Source organism: Xenopus laevis, chromosome 2L, assembly GCF_017654675.1.
Source record: "Xenopus laevis strain J_2021 chromosome 2L, Xenopus_laevis_v10.1, whole genome shotgun sequence".
Taxonomy (NCBI): Eukaryota; Metazoa; Chordata; class Amphibia; order Anura; family Pipidae; genus Xenopus; species Xenopus laevis.
In genome coordinates this window covers 19535943-19552079 of record NC_054373.1, presented here as the reverse complement: position 1 = coordinate 19552079, position 16137 = coordinate 19535943, and the positions used below count along the sequence as shown (strand labels likewise).

General features: G+C 36.2%; 1 protein-coding gene across 1 annotated transcript in view; it reads left to right on the top strand.

Moving 5' to 3' along the window:
* Positions 1-13319, top strand: part of chodl.L (chondrolectin L homeolog) — a 48140-nt gene extending 34821 nt beyond the window's left edge. Inside the window, exons 3-7 of the mRNA XM_018245969.2 lie at positions 1167-1324; positions 6794-6841; positions 7194-7280; positions 7641-7743; positions 12804-13319. Of these exons, the coding sequence (XP_018101458.1) occupies positions 1167-1324; positions 6794-6841; positions 7194-7280; positions 7641-7743; positions 12804-12888 (481 nt within the window). The 3' untranslated portion in view covers positions 12889-13319. The remainder of the gene's footprint in view (positions 1-1166; positions 1325-6793; positions 6842-7193; positions 7281-7640; positions 7744-12803) is intronic.
* Positions 13320-16137: the final 2818 nt, after the last annotated feature.

Here is a 16137-nt window from a genome sequence, read left to right as displayed (position 1 = left end):
ACTGGGGGCACCTTCAGAGACATGGATTATATTTGTCTGGGTTGGTAAATAAGCACAAAAACATAATAGGGGTCATTTATTTATCGTACCAGTCATGGGTTGGCAAATTTCCTCACCTAAATTAAAGGTACATACAGTATGTCAATATGTGTTTGCATTGTATAACTGAACTCTGAGCCACTTCCTTCATAGTTACATAGACAATTTGTTACATAGTTAAGTGGTGTGTCCATCAAGGTCAGTTTCGGACTGGCCCACCGGGATACCAGGAAAACTCCCGGTAGGCCCAGATGTCAGTGGGCCCTCCTGCTTCTAAACATTTGGCCTATTTCATGGTCATTTCTGTATTTCATTAAGTGGCATAATAATGGAAAAAGAGTATAGTATGTAGAGATAAAAGACTTGGAGAATAAAGAGGTTGAGTGAGGAAAGGGGGAATAATAGTTTGGAAAGTGGGCCCAAAACCTAAGGTTTAGCATCCCAGTGCGACACTGATCAAGGTCAACCCCTCCAAATTGCCTCCTGTTCTGAAAGTACATTTGATGAAAGAGCTGTGAGAAGGTCACCACTTGAACCAGACAGTAGCTCCAGGGTCTCAACAACAGCCTAAAACAGCATAAAACACATGTCAATCGCACGCCACTGGAAATGATGCCAAATTAGAACATTTTGTACAATGGCATCAGATTTCATTTGAAGTGCAAGCACACTTGAGTCATTGGCCGGAAACAGGTCAGATGTATCTCGCCCTGCAGTTACACTTTAAATCATGGGGAAAATGCTGAATTGTGGGTACAGACATGCCAATTCTACTTGAAATTGTACTTAGCCCAATGCATTGTGGCAGGTAAATTACCCCCCCCCTACTGTGTAGCACTTATAGCCTACTTCTTTGCTAAGCTATCAGAATGGTGAGCAGATCCTATAAACCCTTATTAAACTTTAGAAAAAAATGATTGGGCATTATTAATAATATATCCAAATCTACAAACATTAATCAAACCAGATCCACTAAGAAGAAAGGAACGGTAGAAATGATGATGAAACACAGAATGAAACCAAGCTGGTATGAAATAAAAGACCTCTTATACCTCTTTTCTCTGTAGCATGACGTTACCCATCTGACAGGAGAGTAATATCGCTAATTCATTCCCTTTCTCTGATAGAAATTGGTATGCGGATGAGCCGTCGTGCGGAAGTGAAGCGTGTGTAGTAATGTATCACCAACCGACGGCAAACCCTGGCATTGGGGGGCCCTACCTTTATCAGTGGAACGATGACAGATGTAACATGAAGCACAATTTCATTTGCAAATATGCTCCAGGTAGGTCATACGGATCCCCGCTGAACGCTCAACTGTCTATAGAGACTATAAAACAACAGCAACTGTGTCAGATAAAATAAATGTTTTTATAGGGGCTGTAAATGAAGCAAATTCAAAGCGCCATATGTTTAACTGTAACCCCCTCCCGTCTACAAACTATTAAAATACATATTTTTCATCAGGGAAAGATATATTCCATCACATTATTGCAATATTAATTTGTTGGTTCAGAGATTTTCTGAGAGAGAGGTTTAAAGCAGCAGCAAAAGGCATTTTCATTTTTAACTCTGAGTTGACTATTTTTTGAAACAAGTTTCATTTTGCAGGCAAAGCTTGGTTGTGCCTGCAGAGTGGGTTGTTAGTATACAAAATTGTTGGACAAATGAGGGAATTAATGTTAATAATAATAATGGTTAAACATGTTCTTCTAGCATTCTATGTAATGCAGCAGTACCCTGAGAGTGTCAAATTTAGTTGTCATTATGTAATTTTTTGTGATATATGTGCTATTGTGAAGCAGCTATATAGCCAGGAAATTCAAATTACATTTTTACAACACCATCCCTTCTGAGTAATTATATTTGATTAACCTGTCCTTAATCAGACTATCCAATAACCAACAGAGTACCAAGAAATGAATGGAATACTTTGGTGGTTGGTAGCAATTATTGCAAAATTGTTTGTCTTTGTTATCATCAACCAATTGGATTCAACATCTTCAAATTGGTTTCATATGTTTTATGATTTCCCATGAATAAACAAATACTTTATTCAATAATTATTATTATCATTATATGGAGAAGACACATTGACTGTGTCCCTAGCCTTTTTACCTTTGAAGAGACGAGAATCAACTAATTTCTGCATCAAATACTCAGACTGCCCATCAACCATAACTGAAGGAGGGGGAGAATGCTGACGAACTGTTCAGGCAGGCTTTAACAAAGAAACATGGAAAACATTATGAATTTAAAGTTCAGGAGGAAGTTCAAGACAAAGACTAGAAAAAGGGCAATGAACTTTGGTTCTAAGTTAGCAGAAGGAACTTTCAAAGGAATATGTTTAGAGAACAACCAGACTCTATTGCCAACCTGATCCATCTCCAAGCCTTTTTGAGAAATAATGTACCCTAAAAATTAACAGAGGATACATTGAAAATCCTTTTCTCTAATTTAACATATAACGATTATACCTCTTGAACATGGCAGCAATGTTCTGCAAGATTAGAAAAAACATTTAAAATGTCATCTAAATATACTATTAAGTAGAGATCCAAGAGATCAAGAAATATATAATTAACAAATTTGTGGAAGATGGCTGGTGTGTTACAAAGACCAAAGCTATACTAGGTACTCATAGTGAATAGTCTTCCATTCATCCCCTTCTCTGATCTGAATTAAATTACATGTCCCCCTAAGATCAAGCTTAGTAAAAATGGAGGCCCTTTAACTTTATCAAAAAGTTCAGGGATCAAAGGAAGGTGGTATCGATTCTTTATGGTGATTTTATTCAACCCTCTATAATCAATACATACCATCTTTCTTATTTAAGAACTCAGCACCAGCAGGAGAAGTAGAAGGCCTTATGAAGCCCCTGTCAATATTTTCCTTTGTATACTTCTCTATGACCTGGGTTTAAGGGAGAAAGAGAGAGGTTATGTAATATAGGTGGAGAGGACCCTGGAACCAGATCAATAGCTCAATCAGAGTGCCTATATGGAGGAAGTGTCTCAGTAGCTCTTTCTGAAAAAACATCAGAAAAAGCTGAGTAGCAGGTAGGTAACCCCTCAAGAGAAGTAGTGGCTACAATATGGAGAACCTCTGAACCAGAATTCTTATAGCCCACCCCTGATAACTCAATGAGAGGATTGTGGGCCAGTAACCATGGGAGGCCTAGTACTACTGGGGAACCTGTACAGTTAATGATATGGAAGTATAACTGCTCTGCATGAGTGGCACCTATGGTCATAGTGATAGTACCAGACTTGGAAGTCACTAACTCACAGCCCAATGGACTCCCATCAATGGCTAAGAGTTTGACCAGAGGAACTAAAGAACGAATGGGAATACCCAATCTGTGGGCAAAATTAGTATCCAAGAAATTACCAGCTGTCCCAGAATCGAGAAAAGCCGTAACTTAATACTGCCATTCTACCAACTCAAGAGAAGTAGCCCAAAGAAGACTTTAAGACTTAAGGCTTTGAAATTTCACGGCTTCTGAGGGCAGGTGTTGCAAAAATGACCGTTAATTCCACAAAACAAACATAACCCATTGGAATTCCTACGAGCTTTCTTCTATGGGGGAAATCAAATGGAGCCTGAATTGGATTTATTATTAGAATTATTATTATTAACATGTATTTATATAGCGCTAGAATCAGACTATCCTATCAATCTGAATTAAGAGGTGCATTAAGGCATCAAGATAGGTCGGAACTGGATAATTAATTAAGCTGTCAGAACTCAGAAAGCCCCACTCTAAATTGACTATGAAAACCTTTAAAATTCCAGCCCACAAATACTGTCCAACAACGAAATTCCGTGCAATATACTTTGACTTCCTTCCCTTCTGCCCTGTTTCAGTTTACGAATAGCTGATTCTGCAGAGGCAGTATGGTCAGGAGTAGGGGCTGGGTCAGAAGGGGGCACACTATAGGCTCAAATCTGGGGATCACTCTGAAATAGCGTAGTAATAGTAATAATCCTGCTCAGTGGGAAAGGAAGGGGTAAAACACTGAGGTTGGGTTTACATGCCTCTTGATACACAAAAAATGTTACCCTAATCACCAGTGAACTTATCAGGGGAAGGGATATTGGGTTCCACTGGAGCCAAACTCACTGGAACTGGATATTGATTATCCAGTGGCACAGAAGCAGGGAAGATACAGCTGGTTGTTGACTTGCATCCAGCCTAGTGGAGAGTCCTTGCAAACACTGGACCATCTGGTCTTGTTTTGCTTTTTGTTCCCCAAGACACTGAAGAAGGCTGGATAGGATTGATTCAGAGGTGATAGGAGAAGCAGCAACAGCAGCACCTTCAGCGTCTATTTCGGGCCCAACATATAATGTCACACACAGTCTCCCAAAACCCAGAACAAGGGCCAAGTTTCCGGTTGTGGCTCAAACTTCAGCTCACTTCGAGAGGAGCCCTCCACTATTCGAAAGCCACCAGGTCTTAAAGTGAGAGAACCAGGGAACAGGTTCTGGGCAGGCAGGGGAACCAGAGCATACACAGAAGATAAAAGGAAGAAGCAGAGGGTAAACAGAGAACAGGCCAAGGTCAACACAGAAATAGCATCCAGGAACTTTTAAAACAGAACCTACATTGGGCAATTGAAAACAGGCAATGTCCAAGAAGATCATGCTGCATCCCTAACATTTAGCAAGGTCTTTTGCAGCATTTCACATAAAAGTGGGGAACACTTTACATCAATTTCAGCCATTTTAGCTGAAGTTAGTTCTGAATTACATAAAAAAGCATAAAGATCAGATCCATAAAAATCCATATTTTCTTTGTCAGTGTATTACCCACACCTCAGTGCACTGTATCTTTAACACAGCGAATATATATCCCATTGGTCTATTTTTCTGTTGTTGATCACTCAGCACATGATATGATACTGTAATATATTGTGTATCTACACCCTATGTTCATAGTTTTCTATATATTGTGTTGGTAGGGAAACATTCTGTGTTGTGTTCTAGGATAAAAACAGAAACAATAATTTTTTTTCATGATGTCGGCAAATTAGTCGATCATGGCTAAAATAGAATCAAGGGGATTTACTACAAAGTTTGTATTCGCATACATCTCTGTATCTTGAGAAATAGAACTGGCGAGTTCTTGGCTAGGTCAAGGTAATGGTCACACCTCCCACGCAAAGGCTACTAATGGAAGGGGATGTAATAACCATATTGTAGTGAATGTGGAAAATCAATATGTCTAACAATGGTATTCTCATCAAATGCATCCTTGCTTGCACTTGGCTTGGAGATTCAGTTTACTCAACTAAAAAGCTCTTTTGGCTGTACAGTTAGTAATGTTTTTGAACTAGATTGGCCAGAGTCCTAAATCTTTTTTCAGACAGCGTGGCCACTGCATTATGAAAAGTAAAGTAAATGAATAATTTTAATGACATCACTTCACTTAAAAACATCTATATTTTAATCAAACAGCCATTTCACCAGTTCAGGATACCATATTGGTTAGACTGCAATTTCAAGTCTGTGCAACAATTTCACCACCATGCTTTACAGTTGGTATCAGGTTCTTTCCATAAACGGCTGGTTTTTGTTTTTACTAAACAAGTCTACAAGTGCTCTGTGGCAAACAAAAAAACAACAACTCTATCTTTGCCTTGTCTGTAAAGAGCACAGTGTTCCAGAAGTCCTGGACTTTTCCTGGTTGTTTAAGAGCAAACATTAGTCTTCCCCTAATGTTCTTTCTGGACAACACAGTTTTCCTCTTGGCTCGCCTCTCATGTAGATCTAATTGTGTAATGGCAGATCCATTCACTTTGACATCAGTAGTGCCAGTTAATCATGTGATTAAATTAGGGTTTTTTTTTAAAGACTTCTGTTCAGATGGCTTTGTTGAGTTGGTGAAAAAAAATTTTTTTCCATCATATTAACACAAGGAAAATACACTATTATTTTTAGATCACCTTGGATTTGAGGGCAATTAATACATTATTGAGTTCCAAATGTGTAAAAATGTATGTGACTCAAGATAAATCTGGCTGTTTTTTTATTTGCAATCGTGTTTTTTATGCTATGTTTTTTTCCAAGGTGAGCTTTTGCAAATTGGAAATTAATAGACTTGCCCCATAGCATGACCTATTGATATCAATGGGGCAAATTCATTCAGTAAAAGAATTCTTGCCTGATAATGCTGTACAGGTATTAAACCTGTTATCCAAAGTGCATGGGGCCTGGGGTTTTCCGGATAACAGATCTTTCTGTAATTTGGATCTTCGTAAGTCCAGTAGAAAATCAGGTAAAACATTAAAAAAAAACAATAGGCTGGTTTTGCTTCCAATAAGGATTAATTATATCTTAGTTTGTATCAAATAGAACGTACTGTTTTAATAATACAGGGAAAATAGAAATAATGTTTAAACATTTTGATGATTTGGATAAAATTGAGTCTATGGGAAACAGCCTTTCCATAAAACAGAGCTTTCTGGATAACAGGATTTCCGGATAGTATATCTCATTGCCGTTTTACACACCTTTTTTTAGAGGTATAGCAATGAATACATTTTACAATAAGATCTTTGATTTACCTTAACTTATTTCCAAAATCATGGACCACTTACAAACTGAAGGTTATTATTGATGTGAGGCTATTCTTTGCTATGTGTTCTTTTTTTTGTAAAAACATGATTAATGTAAGAGAAATATAAGAGCACCTGTTCTGTTTAGCTAATTGAGTTCTACACATCTTAGGCTATTTTTTTTTTCCTTTCAGAAAATATCCTAGAGAAAGAATTAGGAGACAGAGCAAATCCAGAATATGGTAAGAAACTCAAAACTTCAAGTTTAAAATATTCGGTCATTCATCAGGCGCAAGGAAAAACACAATTATAAGAGACAAGTTTATGGCAGACTATAAATATGTAAAGGTAATCTAGTAGAAGACGGTATATTTGTGCGTGGTTCTGAAATGTGCCTTTATGTCTGTCTGTAATTCAATTTCCAGATGTAACACAATAGTACCTAAAGGTCCCGCTGGATTTAGTTTTTTTCACAGTTAGATTATTGTGACAACTGAAAATGTCCAGACATTGGATGACAAAAATGTAAAACCAAAACATATGTGGGTGAATTTCAAAAACAGTCACATCACGGAAATCTCATGTCGTTTGCAGACTCCTTTCCCAGCGTGGTTACGGAAAAGATCTTTGTAACAGGCAAGCCCAGAGAAGACCCATCCCATGTGGTGGTTGCAGAAACAGGTAATTTGTTTTTATTAACCTGAAACAGCTCAGCTAAAATTCATTTTGTGTGGGTGAAGCGGTTACTTCATTTTCCAATAAAGCTACTGCATGCAATAAATATATCCTTTATACGCCTGTCAGGCTGAAGAAAAGCATCAGTGGGTTCTGTATATCAAATCAGTAATTACACTTATAATAGCAGTAGATCATTTATAAATTATCAATAGCTTTAAAAGCTGGGACAGACTTAATGCAGTTAGATGTTTTTTTTAAAGCAAACTAAAATTAGATAAGTGAAGCAAGAAGACTTATTAAATACTTAATTGCGTAGAAAACTCAATTACACAAATTCTCTTGTCTTGCTTTTTCTTTTTTTAGGTATAATGCCAAATTTAATTTACGTAATTATCCCCACCATACCTCTACTTCTGCTGATACTGGTTGCTTTTGGAACATGTTGCTTTCAGATGGTACATAAAAGGTAAGGCTGGTATTTTTGATTTGTACAAGGAAACTATTAAGTCAAGAGGACTTGATGGAATCTATTATCAAATAAATGCAAATACAAATACAGAAAAACATATATATATATATATATATATATATATATATATATATATATATATATATATATATATATATATATGGGTGTAGAGACCCCAGGTCCATCACCTTCGGACACAATCTGGGCAAAATATGTAACATAGATAAAATCAGCTTTGTATCACACTAACCAATTTTGGCGATTGGCTCGGGTGCCATGCCCCAAACCTGTAGCTTGAGTTAAATTCACAACCAGAAAAAACGAACACGCACTCCAGGAGCCAGCCGATGAAGTAAAAATTAAGTTAATTTTCATAATGCTAAAAGTTACACTTCCTAACGCGTTTCGTATCCAACGATACGTAATCATAGTTCCGAGATTATGAGATTATATTGCATCAAAGTAGATTTGTATAAGTTTAGTTAACCAATAACCAACAACAGGCGCAAATTTGCGGCAAATTCCCATGTATCGTCACCTGCATATAAATTCATGAAATTGACGAGAAATTCACTTCAATTATTTTTGATGCCAGCAACTATTTTGATGCTGGCGACAATTAAACACAGGCCCATTGACTTTAATGAAATTGGACAAAATAGGCGGTGTCTATTGGTGTCGCTGGTGTTGGAATTGTCGCCGGCATCGATTCTGAAAAATTTGTGTTTCGTTAATTTTTTGCCGTTTCAAATTCCATATTATTCATTTTTTGTGTGTGTGTGTGAGTTAATGCTCATTACATTTTAAAACTATGGGTTGCCAATAAGTACATGGGAGGCACAGCCAATATACCACACATTTTCAATACACATAATGCAATCAGCCAAGTATGAGATTATTTTGGATACATTCTTTTCTTTTCCGGTGTTAGGAATAGGAATGGACACTTTTTAAATTAACCTTTTAATGACTTATATAGGACACACCTGCGGGACACACACATCTGAACTATTCCTCTGCAGGCCGATTGTTTCGATTTTAGTACAATTTGGCGACACATGCGGGTCCCTAATATTTTTGATGTTGGCGAGTGCAGAGGACCTTTTGTCTTTGTCTATATGGATTTTGTGGTCTCGCCCTTATTGCACCCCCCCTTAATGGCTTAACATTTTTTAGCCGTGAGCACTACTATCCATTTTTTGCTATAGACACACGTGGTTGACCAAATTATACCAATTTAACAGTTCTGGTAGAATCTGTTTTGAGAGTTAGGTCCATGCAGCCAATACTGATAATTGTAAAATTAACGGGAAAAGTTAATTGGCTTAACCTTCTAAGTCATTCTTTTGACTGGTTTGGGATATGAAATAAGAAATCCTGAAAGCAGGATTTGTTATTTATTTTGATATTTATTGAAGCAAGCTTTCCAGTTTGAATTGATACCTAACATTTCTATAAAAGTTTGAATGTCTGGGACATCTGCTCTTTAGTGTTCTCTTTAAATTTGTATCCTTTATTTATACATAGTTTTTAATTTTATGTCTGGAACATTCTCTGAAACCAGCTCCATGACTTTATCCAATGGGAATCATCCTTCAAAGGGTAGTACATATTACTATTTGTATACTTTTGATAAAGCAGCAAATTATGTCTGATTTCAGAGGTGAAAGAGGCAAATTACCACCAGAAATTCAAATGAATCTCTATATTTTAGTACAGATACATTCCTTAGTACAGTATAATGCAGGAGCTCTTCACTAAAACTAAATAGACCTCCATCATCTAATCTGCCATATTTCTTATTCTCTCACCCAATTGACATTGTCATTGCACTGTTCCAAATAATATTAATTCATAAAGTTCTTCACATATTGGTTCCAGATCAGCTGTTTTGCCCCTATATTGACTGCACTAGTAATTTAATACATTTAGTTGAATTGACAAAATCACTTATTTCCCCTTTCCCCTTTAAAAGTTCAAGGTTTCTATTGCATCCACCTTCTCAGTTGTCTCTGCTGAATGCCTTTTAAAATGAAACTACCTTGCTAAATCAATCAATCCTCTCACTTTTGTTTAACTGCATTAAATTAACAAGCTATTTCAGTTTGTTGGAAATCTAGCATTTTCAGCTCTGATAATTTGCTTGATTTTTTCTATATATATTGGAATATAAACCATTGGGGCTTAGAAAGGAAACTTTTTTCAGAGAAATTAAGAAAAACCCACGACTACTGTCAGTATCTTCAACAATTAAGTCAAGTATAACAAATGTGTTCTATGAGTCTACTGTTCATCAGTAATACAAAGACTGTGGTGTAGGGTAACGATCTGTAAAACCACGATATAGAAAGAAGATAAAAGTAGTACTTCTGCCAATTAATCTATGGTCATGTTAAAATACAGTTATATTACTTGTCTCAAATGGAAGAGCGATACTCAGTGAAGCAAGTTCTGATGGAGAACTTAGTTAATAAATACCATAAGTTTAACTTTTAGTTATACATTATATACTTGAATCACTTTGTGGAGGTTTTAAAGAGAATAAAATCTGATAATACTGTCCCTCGTCTGATGCTAGGCACCTTTTTGTGATCAGGAGTCACCAGGTTACAGCAAGAAACCCCACCTACTTATTAGCAGCTGGCCAACAAGGGAAGGGGGTAAACAGCGGGAATTTTTCATCTTAGACTTACATTTTATACCCATGCTATACTGCTTTATATTATTGTAAAAACCTGTAAAAAAAAAACCTCATGCAACATATAGGGGCCCATTTACTTAGCTCGAGTGAAAGAATAGAGGAAAAATAGTTCGGATTTCTAATGTTTTTTTTGGCTACTTCGACCATCAAATGGGCTACTTCGACCTTCGACTACGACCTTCGACTTCGAATCGACTATTCGAACTAAAAATCGTTTGACTAATCGGTAGTCGAAGTACTGTCTCTTTAAAAAATTCTTCGACCCCTAGTTCGCCACCTAAAACCTACCGAGGCCAATGTTATGGGGAAGGTCCCCATAGGCTTCCTAACAATTTTCTGATTGAAGAAATATCCTTCGATCGATGGATTACAATCCTTTGAATTGTTCGATACGAAGGATTTAATAGTTCGATCGAACTATTATTCCTTCAATCATTAGATCGTAGGAATAGCGGTAAATCCTTTGACTTCAATATTCGAAGTCGAAGGATTTTACTTTGATGGTCGAATATCGAGGGTTAATTAACCCTCGATATTCGACCCTAGGTAAATGTGCCCCATATAGTCATTATTCAATGTAAATGCCAAGTCATATCTTGACCACTGCAGCCATCAATCAACTAACCTTCAATTTTATTTGCTCTACTGCAGAAGATAATGGATGGTTCATCCACGATAACCAAATGCTACTTTTCCTCTTTTCTAGTCAACTCACCAATCCCCATTACCTTAATACAATTCAAAATAATAATACGACAGGGGTCCTTTATCTGGAAACCAGTTATCCAAAAATCTCTGAATTACAGGAAGACAATCTCCCATAGACTCCCTTTTTATTGAATATTTCATATTTTCCAAATTTTTCATTTTTTTTACTCTGTAAAAATAAAATAGTACCGTGAATGAATGGGTTTACTTAATGTTTAAATGATTTTAGCAGACAAAGTATGGTATTACAAATTATGTAAAGATCCCTCATTCAGCCAGGACCCTAGCATTTTAGGTAACAGGTCCAATAACTGTACTACTAAGCTTTTAAGAAGCTCACAATATTTCTCTTCTTGTTTCTTCACACCTCCCAAATCATCAATAGCTTCCCCTTACAGAATCTTACTTTTCTCTCCAGAAAACCACCCTAACTCTATGGGGCAAATTTATCAAGGGTTGAATAGAAAATTTGAATTTTTTAATTAAAATTTTTAGTTTATTTTAGTGTAATTCAACAAGGGAATAGTCTAAATTCAATTCAAGTTTAAAAAAAAATCAAAATTTATCATGTATTGTGCTTTTAAGAATTCAAATTTGACTATTAGCCATCTAAAACCTGCTGAATTGGTGTTTTAGTCTATGGGGGACCTCCTACAATCAATTTGGAGTAGTTTTTTTTGGTGAAAAAACTCAAATCAAATTCGATTTGAGTTTGCAGGTCGATCCTATTAAACTGAATTTAAATAATTCAAATTTTTTAATAAATTTTGATTGGTTAGGTTTTTTTAAATTTCAAGTTTATGGGAGTTTTTATAAACTTGATAAATATGCCCCTATAACTGTTATCTTTTCTACCCTAAAAATTACAAAATGTTGGGATAGTTTTTCAAGGATTCTTGCATTGTAGAATGAAAAATATTATTAACAATACGATATAAAGAGATCAATAAGAAGTATTGAGGATCCCATATTGGATCCAGGATTGGCATGTTTTAAACACCTGAACATCGTTTTTAATGTGGCCTCCCTTATTTTTATTATTTGTTAAACTCAAGTCAAGACCTGGCACTAGATTCTCAGACTAACTACATTATGTTTAAATTTAAATGGCTAGTTCACCTTCCAAATACTTTTTCCAGTTCAGTGGTTTTCAAAAAGCACACGAGAAATAATTACAGAAAGAAATTGCACTTGTTTGCTTCTTCAATTGTTATTAACATTTTGAAATTTAACATACAGTACATAACTGCATGGCAGAGAATCGATAAAGATACATCATCAGAGTCTCTACCTAGGTCAGAAAAACTAAACACTCCACTATACAGTATCTTCTTTTCTAAAGGTCAGAAACAATATAAACCAACCAGAAGATAACTGTGTCCATAACTCAGCTCTCCATAAATTTAATTTATTTTAAAAAATTCATAAATAAATGCTCCCTGACCTGATGTTATTGTCTCAACTAACTCATATTACCAAGGCTTGATGCAAAGTGTCTCCAGCTTTTAGCTTTTGACCAATCAGATCTCCTGTTGGTTATCCAAGATGTTCCATTAATCTGTTTGTAGACTGGTGTTGTATTCTACTAATTTATTTATCTTAATCTTGTTTACATTTATTCCTTCTTCTTCTTCTCTAAATTATGCAGCAAAGATCGGTCAAAAACAAGCCCAACCCAATCGACTCTGTGGATTTCTAAGACTCCAAGAAATGAGATCAATATGGAGGTTTAGCTCTGACTTATTTCCAACAATGCAAATTAAATGTATCACAATTTATTTTCTGGATCACTAAATTTCAGAGCTTCAGCTTGGAATGACTTGCAATCTCAGCATCAGCATTCAGTTCAGCAAGAAGAACTAACGGCTCCCCCTTGAGGCACATTCTAAGAACTCTTTTTATAATCCTCATGTTTGATTCATAGATAAACAAAAATATGTGTCTTGCTACATTAAAGGAAACAAACTATATTCGGTTTGCTAGAAGGAACTCTTGATGGACAATTTCTCTTACAATTTATATCAAAAAATATTATGTATGTTTCACGTTGTTTGCAATACGAATGGAAGATTTTGTTTTTCTCCTGCAATGTACTTTTTGATGTACTTTGAATGGTATTGCAATGGTTATGTATTGTTAAATACTAATTTATCTTTGCATAAAATTTGATAGAAAAGGTTTGTTTTATCATATTTCAAAGGGGGGATCATTTTCCTCAGCTAAACTTCTGGCATATATATATTCAGATATCAGTGTCTGAAGTTCATCTGAATAGATTTCAGTACATCAGAAATTTATAACAAAGTAAACCTTATATATACAGGTACAATAAATCTATTTCAAAACATGGCAAACAAATACACAGTTCATAGCAACTAGATTAACTTGCCCTTTGATCTGAATCCCTAGAGAATCAATTGAACACTGCCATCTCCTCTGCAATTGAAGTAAGGACATTTTGGGATTTCTAGTTATCCTTGAGACTCATGGCGGCCTACTTATCAACAAACTCTAAAACTACGAAATTCATTAGATTTTTAAAAAAATTCAAATAGAAAATGTACTGTGCTCAAAAAAATATGAATCAAAAACCACTAAAAATACGAGTTTTTCAGACTCTAGTAAAAATAATTAGTGATGGGCGAATAAATTTGCGAAACACCCGTGAAAATTCGCGGCAAAAACGCCCATCACTAAAAATAATATGAAAACTTCTAAAAGTCCAAACTGATTTAAAGCAGTCTAAAAGGATCAGCGCCTCCCCCCTTATTGTATAAGTGGTTTCTGGGGTTTTTACACTTAATAAATCTCAAATGTTCAGAGATTTTTTTGAAAATTAAGAAAACCCACACATTTTTAGAGATTTGTGGGAAAAAAAACGAAATTTGATTGTTAGTAATTGACTCCCTAAGTGAAGGAAAAACATGCTGTAATTACCAAAAAATATTTAAATTTTACCAAGTTTTCCTTAAAAGCTGGGTTAGCCTACAACAGAAACAATGCCCCCTAGCCCACTACATGTGGGTGTGTGCAGTTAATGATTTTATAGGTAGCAAGGAACAAAAACAGAAGAGGTAATTAGAGTGTTAAAGAGAGAAGGGGGACATAGTGAGGTTTTTTTGCTTTTAATCTTCTGTCCTTGCTCACTCCTTCGGCCTCTGTTTTTTCCTTCTTCCCTATACTTTCTTGTTTTTCCTTGCTCATTCTTTTACATCCAGGATCGGACTGGCACAGTTGGGAGCCCACCATGTTCCGAACTTTGGGGGCCCCCATGCGTATAAGCCAGTGTGCCGATCACATGCTCGAACAGTGGGCACTGCAAATATTTTTATTTAGGTTTGGCCAATTGGGCAATGGGTCTGGGCTGGTGGCAGCCCATGAGGCCTGGGGCCCATCTGTTTTTTTTTCGGATTTCCCGACGGCTCAGTCTGACCCTGCTTACATCTATCGTACACTCATGAAATGTAGAATTATTGGCCAGTTTGAACATGCAACCCCACTGGTATCAGTGCTCATCCCCATCGCATGTTTCTTCTCATGCCCACATAGGGATTGCACTCCACAGTTTGGGAACAACTAGTATAAAGCCTCTCTGTTGCAAAATAAGCATAAAGCAAGGTGGCACAGACCACACTCCGGAAAGCCTCCACGTGAAATTCTCTATTCATTTCCCCCCTCCAATAATTATGGCTTTAAGGTCCCACCTTGATCCACTGATTTTATGAGGGTGTTAATACATGCACTATTTGGGGGAGAATATAATTTTTTAACTGTACTTTTAATACATTTTTTTAATTTATATTAAATATATCTCTGTTGACTAAATACAAAACAAGTTCACAAATTTGAAATGAAGGCATGATTTACATTTCATTATCTCCTGCATCTATAATGCTTTTGTGGGGCAGATACTGTAAGTAAATGAGCTGGAGGTCAGGCAGGACCAAGACTCCCGTTAGAACCACAGTGCAACCCCAGGAACCCTATCTATTCAGTATAACATCAGGAATATTAGGTGAGATAATAAGATATTCTTGTGCGGCTTCAGTTATCATTCTACGAAACATTCTAAATCTAAGTATGTGGGACAAAAGGTCAGCTATTTACACTGCAGGAGAAGCATTTCAACGAAAAGCAATGTCAAGGATTCATCACAGTTTAGAGAAGCTGTGGAATTCTCTGCCTCATAATGACTTTCAGGAGTAACAAACTGATTCAAGAATATATTCAGCTTGTCGACTGCAAAGAACTGTGGAAGGTGTCTTTGCCTTTATCTGGATCAGCTACGCTGAGTGGTACATTATGCACTGAATCTCACAACCAAATGTCTTTTTTTAAACTTACATTAATTATGTTGCTATGGGATAGTGAAATAACATCTAACCCATAAATGCAGTAAGAGAAGCAGGGCACTCATAATATGAAAAAATAGAAAATATTTATTTACATAGTATCCAACGCATTTCAACCCCCCAAGAGAGGTGTAAATGAATAAAAAAGAAAATATTTATTGCATATGAAAAAATAGAAAATCTTTTTTTACATAAAACCAAAAGCATTTAGATCTCCCTAAGGGGGTTGAAATGCATTGGTTATTATGTAAATAAATATTTTCTATTTTTTCATATTCAGTAAATATTTTCTCTTTTCTGTTGTTCATATTTTGAGTGCTTATGTGATTAGTGATGGGCGAATTTGCGCCGGCGTCAAAAACGAGATGCCGGCGCCCCCGTTTTTTTGATGCCGGCGCCCGTTTTTGACGCTGGCGTCCGTTTTTTCGGAAAAAACAATTTGACGCCGGCAAATTTTTGCCGCGAATTTTTGCGGGCATTTCGTGAATTTATTTGCTGGCGGCGAATCACGCAAATTCGCCGCAAATTCGCGCCTGGCGAATAAATTCGCCCATCACTATATGTGATACTTGGGGATCTCACAGGTAACTCCTGCAGAGAGCACACCATCACTATTATTAATGTATTAAG